Consider the following 10826-nt stretch of genomic DNA (forward strand, 5'->3'; position numbering starts at 1 on the left):
AAGAGGTTTAAAAATGTTTGAAATCAAAGCAGGCATTCTTCTTGTTTAAAACCTGTTTCCATCAGTTGCTGGAGGAAGGTTACATGATGACAATTAAGGTTGTCATCAATCTGATTACAGGGAAAGGGCAGTTTAGGTACCCTCTCCACTGTTGCTTTGATTCTTAGCTAGGGTCATCCTTGTGGTTTCCTGGGAGTTTCCCTAGTGCCTGCTTTCTTGCTAACCCTACAATGTCATCACAGAATTTTCATCCAGTAACTGATGGAAGCAGACGCAGAGATCCACAGCTAAGCACTGGGCTGAACCCCTGGTGTCTAGTTATAGAGGAATATTATGGCAAAGGGGCCAGTGATGAGGATACCCACAGAAACGGCTGACTCAAGCTAATGGGAGCTTACTGAACCTGGACTGACAGTTGGGGAACCAGTATAAGAGCGAACTAGGCCCTCTGAATGTGGGTGACAGTTGTGTGGCATGGGCAGTTTGTGGGGCCACTAGCAGTGGAACCAGTATTTATCTCTAGTGTATGATCTGGCTCATTTGGAGCCCATTCCCTGTAGATGGATACTTTGTTGAGCCTAGATACAGGGTGGAGGGCCTTGATCCTACCTCAAATGCTATGACAGACTTTGTTGACTCCCCATGGGATGAAGGAGAATGTGAATAAATTAATCCCACACTAGCTCAGAACTAAGTATAATAAGGGGTTCTTTATTTAGGGGGGGACTCACAGATAACAATCCTCTTCATGAATGGGGAACAGGAACTGAATCCAGCATCCATGTAAAAGAGGAGAGAGAGAGAAAAAGATGCACACATTTTTGGTACCCAAGGCCATGTCCAACCTGGTCCAGCCTCTCAAAGGCCACTGACTAAAGGAGGTTCCCTATCACCTCCCCCCTTTGTCTAATTAAGAGAGTTCCAAACCCAATACAAAACTATATATATCAAGTATAAAATTTGAAATTACAATCAGCATAAATAATATTAAACAAGAAACATATGCTAAATGTTTCAATAATTATTTTATCCTAAGGAGTCTAAGAGTTATATAGAAATGGCTTGACTAAGTTATAAGAGGAAAGTAACTACAACTATCTAGTCTTCAACCCCATCGAAGACCTGAGAAGGGAGATAATATTACTTGAGTAGGCAGGAAGTGCAATCAAGCAGCTTTCAAAATATGCAGTAGATGACAGAGACAACTGGCCACCTGGGCAATCACCCAAAGTCTCATTTGCAATGCTGGAGCAACCAACTCTGGCTAAGGCCTACAGTAACTGACAGGCCATTTCAAAGGCAGGAAAGTTGTCAAGACTTACCCTGTCTTAGCAAGGTTTGGCAGCCTTTTTTCTTGTATCCTGCTTGTCCAGTTCGGACACTGTATTTTGTTAGTGGTCGAGGCACGGGTAGTTTCTTGCCCAAAGGCCAGTTTTTCCAAGAAGAAAACAAGCTCCAAATGGAGTGTCTTCAGTGCTCAACATTCTCTCGGGAGTAGATTGGTGCTGCCAGGAGCAATTGTGCCTCACATCCACAGAACCCTAAGTTATTTAAGTGCTATATTCTGCAGTTCTTTGAAGTGGTTGAAGATTACCTATCTTTGCGGAATACAATTTCTATGTATCTAAAGAACCTGGTTAGTCTAACTATAAGTATGACAAACATGGATGACTAGTGACCTATAATTCTTAATACCCATATAGCTTAAAGACTAAGACTTCATATTAGAATAATAAACAATCTTTAAACAACTGTGCAGCAAATGAGGACAATGACCTCAAAATGTGAACAATGCATAAGTATCTTGATCAGAGGTAAAAATGTATAGTGCATATGATAGATATATCCTAAGATTGTATCAATGTACAATGTAAAATGTCTTAAGTAGAGGCAGAAGCAAGCATACAATCTGACAAAATAACTTTGCATAGGTGTATAAATACTTTTCTGGTGTGGTGTTTTTAAATGTTTACTTATTTGTGTCTTTGATTCATAAGAGAATCTTATAGAGAAGTGACTCCCAGCAGGGGTTAACATGAGAATTGCCAAGGAAGACTGAAAAGTAAAAAAAAAAAAAAAAAAAAAAAAAAAAAAAAAAAAAAAAAAGACATTCCACAGAGATTCTATTCTAGACTAGAATCTTTTGGCTTGAGCGGTGGAGGAACAGGCACCAAGAATTTGTAAAAATTCCCAATGCTCAATATTTATGGATTAATGTGTAAAGATGGAGGAGCCAGGGCTGACGCACAAAGATGGGGGAGCCAGGGCTGACGCACAAAGACTACTGACCTCTTAAGACATTTGAAAGTTTCCTGAGAACTCTAAATGTCTGAGACCTCTCCCCGTGCCCAGGAAGGACTGCTACATTCTAAGGAACGTAGGGTTATGTTACGGTAGGGTTAGGTTTTGGGTTAGGGTTAGGGTTAGTTAGTTCACTTCCTTAGTTAGGTTAAGGGACTCCGTGTTCTACATATTAGAATCCTAGTGCAGGACACTTCATTCAGTTTTTAAAAACAGCGTTTCACCAAAAGAACAGGCTGGGACTGTCAGGTTCTAAGTTATAAGAACCATAATAATAAGGAGGATATAGTAAGAATCATGAGATACACCATTTCGTTATAAACACATGGATAGTGACATCATTTCTATATAAACAAAAGGGTAGTGACAGTGACTATCACCTGACATAGCAAATTAAAATAAAACCCTTGACCCATTCTACCAGCTTCCTATTTTATTTCTTTTCTACTCTAGACAGACACGCCTATGTCCGTGACCTTCCCGTAGCACACTCATCAGCACCTTCCTGTCTGCAATGCCCTTTTTATTTTTTTACACCTCCACCTCCAAAGTACGTATTGAAACTCTCCTACCAGAAACATTTAAAAGGTGGAGACTTCTGCTTGCTGTTCTCCACATAATACGGCATGGCGTTGGGCTTCCCTATCATGAGGGTGAAAGAGAATAAGACACTGTCCCAGAGACAGGTGCACCAGATTAGAACTCTGACCAGGGCTCTCTCTTTTTTTTAACATTCTGCTCCAGGCCCCCGAACTCATATAGCAGTAACAGCTACACTTGACAGGATTTGTTGATTGATTGTTAAAGAGATGGAACCGTCAAGAGCAAATATGATTGCATCTTAACGTTTATTCCCCGTGATGTTTAAGATAGTGTCCTGGCATAAAACAGATGTTCATAAAATATTAGTGTCCCACTTCATTAGATGTAAACCTACTTTGCTTCCTTTCCTTCTTCTGGGATGTAGGATGGTATCTCACAATGCCCCTACCTCCAGGGGGAAGACGAACATCCTGGCTGTTACGATGTTTACCAGCTTCTCCTAAACAGGCTTTTCAGGTAAAGTTTGGTTTAGGTGTTCTGGTATGTTCAGTTTACCATGCATCAGGAGCTTCGAGTCTATCAGGCACCCACACTTCACATCACAGCCACCCTAGATTTAGTTGTGGCCACGTAAGCAGATGCATGAATTCCAGCTACAAGGAAAATTAAGTACAATATTTCCAGAATTGGCCTTAGAGTAGTCGAGTCTACGAGTAAGATGAGGGAAGAGAGCTGCGGCTGAACTGTCATTGAGATCGTGGAGACACTAGATGAAAGGTGCCTGGTCCCTTTCACGAATGCAAAGAGCCGAACCTCCTCCTCCTCCTGTTCTCAACCAACTCACAGCACTTTGCAAACGGTATGAAAAGGTCTTTCCCTTTACCAGTCCAGGCACTGAGATGTTGTCAGTTCACACTAATTAGCGCTTCTCATGGTGTGTAAGCGAGAAGCCCTGAGCCTGCGCGGGGGCTGAGGCTGAACATTCTGGTCCTATCACGCTCACACATCCAGTGAGCGGCTGGTAGAATGCGAGCCTAGTATCCTCCTCTTCTGCTCCTCCGCTGATTTCCTGAGTCTCCAACCTCCCTCAGACACAATCACTTGCCTTCGCTCCTAGCTCAGGGTAGATTTTAAAAAACAAATCACATTATAGTTTATGGCAAATAGCCATTGATGCAAGCCTCCCCTGACAGTTCTTTCTTTGATTTCCAACATATATTTACAACGAATGACATTTAACAGCGAGTTAATGCCTATTAAAGGAATACCTGTCGCATACGCTCTGCCTTGAGTCATTTATTCTTTAAGTCCGAGCGGTAAGATTTTGCAGAATGATTTTGATAATGTTTGATAAAACATTGTGACATTTACTAGCCGGTTCTACCATTATCTGTTTTGTAGGCCTTTCTGGTCTTCGTCAGTCACTTTCCTCTTAATGCTTTAAGGTGGAAATGCCCAGAAAAAATGTAGCGCAGGTCACATTTGTAATGTGCACAATTAACATATTTAACTAACGTAGCTTAATTATTACATTTTTTTAAAAAAATTAAATCTTCTAAATGTGGTGTGCACACTGGCAACCCATGTCTCTTCAGATCCGAAGACCATGCAGCGGCACAGCCCCCTTCATACAGCACCATCTTGGTGGAACCAAAAGGCTTCCTTCGGAGTCCACTGTCTTCGGTGCTCTCTCTGGTCGTGGTCGGCCTTGGCTGTCGCGAGGGCAAGCAGAGGGAACCAGCCCACTTGGCCAGCCGGGCGCTGTGGGTGGTCGGAGGCACCGGCTGTGGGCGGGACCCCCGGAGCAGCGCGCCTCGGGGCTGCGGCGACCCGACCACGGGTCCAGTTGTCCCCTCCGCCCGCGCCCACCCCCGCCCGCACCAAGGAGCCCCGGAAGCGGCGGGATTTCCTGTGCCCGCCCCGCGCTGGCCGCCGTCGCCTGTCTCTGGCTGTGCGGGCCGTGGGCTCGGCGGCGCCAGGCGGGAGGCAGCACCAAGGGCCCGAGCCGGGGTGAGTGTGGCCGGGACGCGGGCGGGCGAAGGGGGAGGGAGCCGGCCTGGCAGTGGGGACGGTGGCCTCGATGCTGCGTACCCGGTCCCACTGCTGTCACTCGCGCGGACGCCCGCTGCACCCTTTTTCTCACTTGCTGTAGCCTCGGCTCGAGGGAACCTGTTTTCTGGCCCCGCTTTGCCCGCTCCGGTTTTGTCGCGCCCTGAGTCTTCTGAAATCTGACCCTCCCCGGGGTGCTGTGATCCGGAGAGAAGAAACCTTACTCCCTGCAGGCTCGGGGCCCGGGCCGTGCCACACCCGCGGAGGGGCTACTAGAGTCACTCATGTCCCTGTGCCCTTGGGCCCCTCTTTGATACCAGGGCCCATTCTCTATCCAACAACAGAACTCTCTGGAAAAAAAAAAAAAAAAGAAAGAAAAGAAAGAAAGAAAAAAAAACTTTCTGCAGATGCCCAGCCTCCCAGGTACATAAGCAGACAACAGGAAGGAAAGCCCAAGAACCTATGCTCCGGCCAGCTTGGGATCATCCTGAACTAGGGAAAGGAATGAGAGAAAACAGGTTCATTCTGCAGCTCAGGTGGTCGCTCTGCCATGATCTCCTAAGGGAATGCAGGGAGGTGACAGTTATCCACTCCTTCCTTTGCTCGGGTTTTGCCAGCATTTTCAAAGGTTTTTCTGTCATCGTCCAGCAGGCCCAGTGGGCTCTTCAGAAAGGCTTCCGTGGGAGGACCTTTCTGCCGAGGACATGAAGGGAAATGGGTTGAAGGCAGGTGTCCAGGTGCTAGGCTGGACTTGAAATGTGCTGAGAACTTGCGCAGGCAGTCAGAAACAAGGATGGCTTATGGAGAAGAAGGGCGATCGGTGCCCTGCGCATTTAAAAGTGAGACGGACACAGGGGCTGAAATTCAGAGGAGAGCTATAATTGAAGTTTCCCCTTAGTACGCTTTACTCTTTTCCTTTCTCATGAGAAGTCTCTGAAAGAGAGACCACGTAAACTGGGTATTAGTCCAAGATGCATCCACGAGGATCTTTGGGTTTCAAAGATGAAAGAGAAATTTGTTTTTCCTGTACACTGTGCTTAGAAATTTTTGTCAAAGAAAAATAGACAAGAAAGTAAGCCACTTGAGGTCTACTGTAGCCTTCAATTCAGGTATCGAATGATCACGTGATAGCCAAAGTAGCTACAGAAATTCTGACCCGTTCTTGGGAGATTTTTGGCGACACTGTTTATTTGGGTATTGAATAAGAATCACAAAAATAGATTGCCAAGCAGAAAGTCATTCTCAAATGGGACCTGTCTTGTTCTATAAATGTCCAAAGAGGAGTGCAGACTTGATCGTATGCTTTATAGGACTGATTCTTTAAAAACAAAACAAAACTAACCTAAATCTCTTTCTTGGGTCCAGAACCCGTTCCTTCTGCTTGATACATACAGATGTTTACAGCTGGTGTGACTGCTCAGCCTTCTGTGCTTGACAAGCAAAAACCGTGTCCATTTCCACTGACGGTGTGTGCTGTCCCTTTCTTGACTTGAATTTCTTCCAATGAGCAAATCCTGCCTTCTCCATACCATTCTTGAATGTATATAATGCATTGTGACTGGTGCCTGTCAAGCAAGTGTATCTTGTATCTCAGACCATGGGGCTGTTGATTCCCCCAAAGTCTGTGTTAATAACACACCTTCCCTGGTTTCCATTATCTTGTCCAACCTCTGTTCTTTTCTGCTTTCTTCAGTTACTTCAGCTCCTCACTGACCTGCAGTTTCTCTCATCAGTTAGGGTCTTGTTGGGTATTTATACCTCAGCTATAGGCTCCGGGATCCTGGTTTTTCTGCTATGCTTGTATCACTGCTCATTTCCTACATATGAGTGATTGGTCACATGTCCCTTTGCTGAGGCTTTTCCTACAGGAGATGCTTTCTGAACAGGTGCTCATGACAGGTCACACCCCTGGGTGGGACGTCTAAATCAGTTGATGAGGTTGCAGTTTGTGGCATAGAATCTCTGGGTCTGCTCACTCCCATCTTTGTTGAATGCATTCCTTCCTGCATTTCCCCCACATCCACTGCACTTTGGATGGTAGAAATGCAACGGATAGCCTCTGGGTTTTCGGGATTTTTCTTTTATTTTTAAGTGAAGTTCTTGCGGTCCTCAGGGTTGTACTCTTTATAGCACGAGGTCTCCGAAATGGCAGCGCCTTGACTGTGTGGTGCTGGTCAGTTCCTTAGTTCCTCCAGAAAAGTTTTGACTCAATGTCACGCTTTGTGAGTTTGTCTCCTGCTGGGCTCGCTCACTGTCATACTCAGCCTTCTCTGAAATGGCTTTGGCATGCCCTTCCCCCCTTCTGTAGTTGCTTTTGGCATGTTCCAGGTCACGGTCTGTGCTTGCTGCAGAAATGCTTTCTGAACAGCCTGCAGCCCTGGGAGCAGGATGGGAGTCGACAAATGTACATCTGGATGGAGCAGAGCCCCAGCTGGAGAGAGGAAACCAGGAAGAGGGCCCGTGGAGAACAGCAGCAGGGGCACTGGAGCACCTTCACTGTGACCTTGAAGAGGAGCCACTGTCCCTTCAGGAGAAGTGTGAGGACACGCAGGGTGCTTTGGAAGCACTACAAGTCTTCTAGTCTCTGCTCAAAAAGTAGTGTTAGAAATTCCTGACCTGGCTGGATGCAGTTGCTCACACTTGTAATCTCATTACTTGGAGGCTAAGGTAGGAGGATTGCCACGAGTTCCAGGGGTCCAGGCCAGCCTGGGTTACATCTCAAGCAACAGTTAACTCTAAGGGCCATGGACTGAAGGACACACCTAATACCAGATCCAGCCTGTTTTTTCCTGGACTCTGCTGTCCAGTACACAGTGGGGCCCTGCATTTCCCTAACTGTGCCAATGGGCTTCTTTTGTTTCTCCCATAGTCGTTCCTCCTACATGCAAGTGTAGTTAATGGTATTGGATGTGGGAGACACAGGAAGTGCTAGAGACTCATGATTATTGTAAAACACGGTCAATAGTTTGTAGGATACTTGTTAAGAATCCATTCATGCTATGACTATTCCAATTCAATGTCATTAAATCCTTACAGAACATGTTGAGTGAAGGCCTCTACATTTAAATGTATACATTTGAGTTTTTACCAGGGAGCATAGATTGAGAAGGAAAATGGGCCCCAGTGCATGCTGGGACAGATTTTTTTTTTTTTATCTCTAACAGCCCCTCTCTCCCCTTATCAGCTCAGTCTGCTCCCTGTGCTCCAGCAGTTCCCCAGGAGGGCAACACTGCAGACTGGGAAATGGCAGCCGCACTTCTTGCAGCTGGATCCCAGGTGAGTTCTTTCCCCACCCTGTCTTCTCCCAAGGTCACTGCAGTTGCCTTTCTATAGCTTTGGCATCATCCCGTTGGCTGGTTAGTTCCCATGAGCACTAATGGTATGCTTATAGCCGAGTAGATTCTGTTTCTAAGGGATGTAAATTGGTTTTTAATGTTATCTGTGGGATGGGATGAGGAGTTCAGAATAACTAATTGGATTCTTTGGGGGAAGAAAATCTATAATCAGGTATGATGGTGCCCAGCAGTAATTCCAGTCACTAGGGAGACTGAGGCACAAGTGTTGCCCAAGCCCAAGAATTTTGGGCCAGTCGGTGTAGCATGGTCAGCCCTTATCTCAAAAATAAAATAAAAAAAAGAAAAAATCCTGAAAGAAGTGAGAAACGAGGGTCCAGGGAAAGCTTGGAAAGCACAAAGCAGAGGGGTGTGCAGATCTTACAGCTTTTAGGAAAGAGAAGAGAAAGAAGAAGCAGGAAGAGAGCACAAGTCTAGAGACCAGCCAGGAAAGACAGCAGCATCACTAATAGCAACACGTACAGAAAGCTTATCACATGCATTCTTTCCTGTGCACCTTGTATGTGCTGTGTAATATGGGAGCCATGCAATCATCCCATTTTATTGTGAGAACATTGGGGCAGAGAGAGATGGAGGCATTCGAATAATACCACTAAGACGCAGTAGAGCTAACAGTCAGTTGGCTCCAGATTTTGGGCTTACCCACTGTACCGTAGCACCTGATGGGATATCATAGCATACCAGAGGAGCCAGCGTGTTATGTTCATGTCATGTTGTGTTGACAGAGAAGGGAAGGTCGAGTGGAGGAAGGAGGCTGTGGTACAGTCTGCAAGAAAGGATGAGGAGGTAAGAGGAGACTTAGTAGACACCTATAGTTAAAAGAGGGAGTGATGCCTTTGTCACGGCTCTGACTTCTCACGGTCTCGCACGGGAACCTCGTCTAGTGAATTATCCTCACTCACTCCTTGATCTCATTTCTTTACTCTTTTTCTCTTTACAAAGCTATGGGTCTTGCCTACTGACCTGTTGGCAGTTCTCTAGCTGGGTCCTCTCTCGCCCTCCTTCCTGGACTATCTCAGCCCTCCATAGTAAGATCGTATTTTCCATCAGAGCAACTGCTGACAGACAACCTCTGTGTTTGTTTCAGGGACTGGTAACCATCAAGGATGTGTCATTGTGCTTCTCCCAGGAGGAGTGGCGGAGCCTGGATCCCTCGCAGACTGACTTTTATGGAGAATATGTCATGCAGGAAAACTGTGGGATTGTCGTCTCTCTGAGTAAGCAGGACATTCTGGTCCTGAAAGGCTCCCCTGGGAGGGTGGGATCACCTGAGGGCTGTTGGATAGTACCTGCCTAGGAGGCTTTCGCTGGCAGGGACTCTGTCTAGGTAGACTTCCACCAAAGAAAGAATGTTGGAGATCAGCCTGAAAAAGTTGAAGCAAGGGATCTTTTTGTACATAATGACAAATTATGGAGGGAAAAATCGAAGCTCATCTTGGTTGGGAATCTGAGACTTCTTAGAGAGCAGAGACAGGGACACCTGGAGCTAGATCCCTGGGACCTGGAGTGCCCCCATGGGAAGGTAAGGGTACTGCAGTGGAATTGACAGTGGATCTGAGGTACAGTCATGGCCAGAAGGATATGGCCTAGGAGGAGGTGAGTGGAAGACAAACTGGTTCCTTGGGAAAGAGCTTGTGGTTTTCTAGAAAAAGAAAGAGGGACTAACAGAAGTGACTGGAGGCTTCTGTCCAACTCTTCAGTCCTGGCATCCCAAGGAGGAATCTAGGGAACGGTTTTGTTCATTAATATAGAATTGCTGTTGAAGTAAGCTTGGTGTGTGTCTGTTTCCTTTTCTCGTGTGCAGGGTTTCCGATTCCCAAACTGGACATGCTTTCTCAGCCAGACGGAGGAGGAGAGCAGTGGGTACCTGACCCCCAGGACTTAGAAGGGAGAGATATCCTGAAGGTCACATATACAGGTGAGGACCCAGAAACCCTCTCTTGTGGTCTCGTCTTTACTGTGTCACTAAGCAAAAAGCTCAGAATTCATATATTTCCAAAAGCAAGGCTGGGGTGCAGAAGGCATGCAAGGCAGACCCTGAAGTCAGGCTGTGTGGGCTTGGATCATAGGTCATACCTGTGAGACCTCGTTTCTAAGTTATTACAGCTAGCTATGCTAACACGTGATTGCAGAAGAGCATCAAAACGTAATAGTCATCCGATAAGAGTTGTTATTGATGCTGTAGGTCAGCGTCCATGTTACTGCAGAGATAGATGTCTTCTGAATGGATCTACTGATGCTGACAGCTGGTGACTTAACCAGCGACGACTGCAGCTCATTCCTTCCCTCTCTGTCCAGATGGAGGTGTGAAGATGGGGCTGGTAGCGATGAACGGTAGAAAACACATAATGATGGTAGAAAAATAATAATGAGATTATTTATCACTTACTGAGTGTATATCAAGAGTGGATATAATTATCCTGAAAAGAAGGATTCTAGTCTTACTGGGAGAGAGAGAAACACACACACACACACACACACACACACACACACACACACATGTTGAAATAAGAGCGGCGGGGCTGTGTCCCCCTGCGTCCCCAGCACCCTGCTGCCCGCATGGCTAGCTTAGCTTATGAC

The 10826-nt window shown here is 46.0% G+C and overlaps 1 protein-coding gene across 3 annotated transcripts in view; it reads left to right on the forward strand.

The window, feature by feature from the left end:
* Positions 1-4365: 4365 nt before the first annotated feature.
* Positions 4366-10826, forward strand: part of Znf641 (zinc finger protein 641) — an 11314-nt gene continuing 4853 nt past the window's right edge. The window contains exons 1-6 of one of the 3 annotated variants that reach the window (XM_026782812.1): positions 4435-4854; positions 7222-7430; positions 8078-8169; positions 8972-9032; positions 9334-9463; positions 10051-10164. In XM_026782812.1, coding sequence (XP_026638613.1) covers positions 7296-7430; positions 8078-8169; positions 8972-9032; positions 9334-9463; positions 10051-10164 — 532 coding nt within the window. In that variant the 5' untranslated portion in view covers positions 4435-4854; positions 7222-7295. Of the gene's footprint in view, positions 4855-7221; positions 7431-8077; positions 8170-8971; positions 9033-9333; positions 9464-10050; positions 10165-10826 lie in introns of all 3 variants that reach the window. The other 2 variants (XM_005353971.2, XM_026782811.1) reach the window with 2 other exon arrangements.

The sequence above is a fragment of the Microtus ochrogaster genome, chromosome 15, assembly GCF_000317375.1.
Source record: "Microtus ochrogaster isolate Prairie Vole_2 chromosome 15, MicOch1.0, whole genome shotgun sequence".
NCBI classification, from domain to species: Eukaryota; Metazoa; Chordata; class Mammalia; order Rodentia; family Cricetidae; genus Microtus; species Microtus ochrogaster.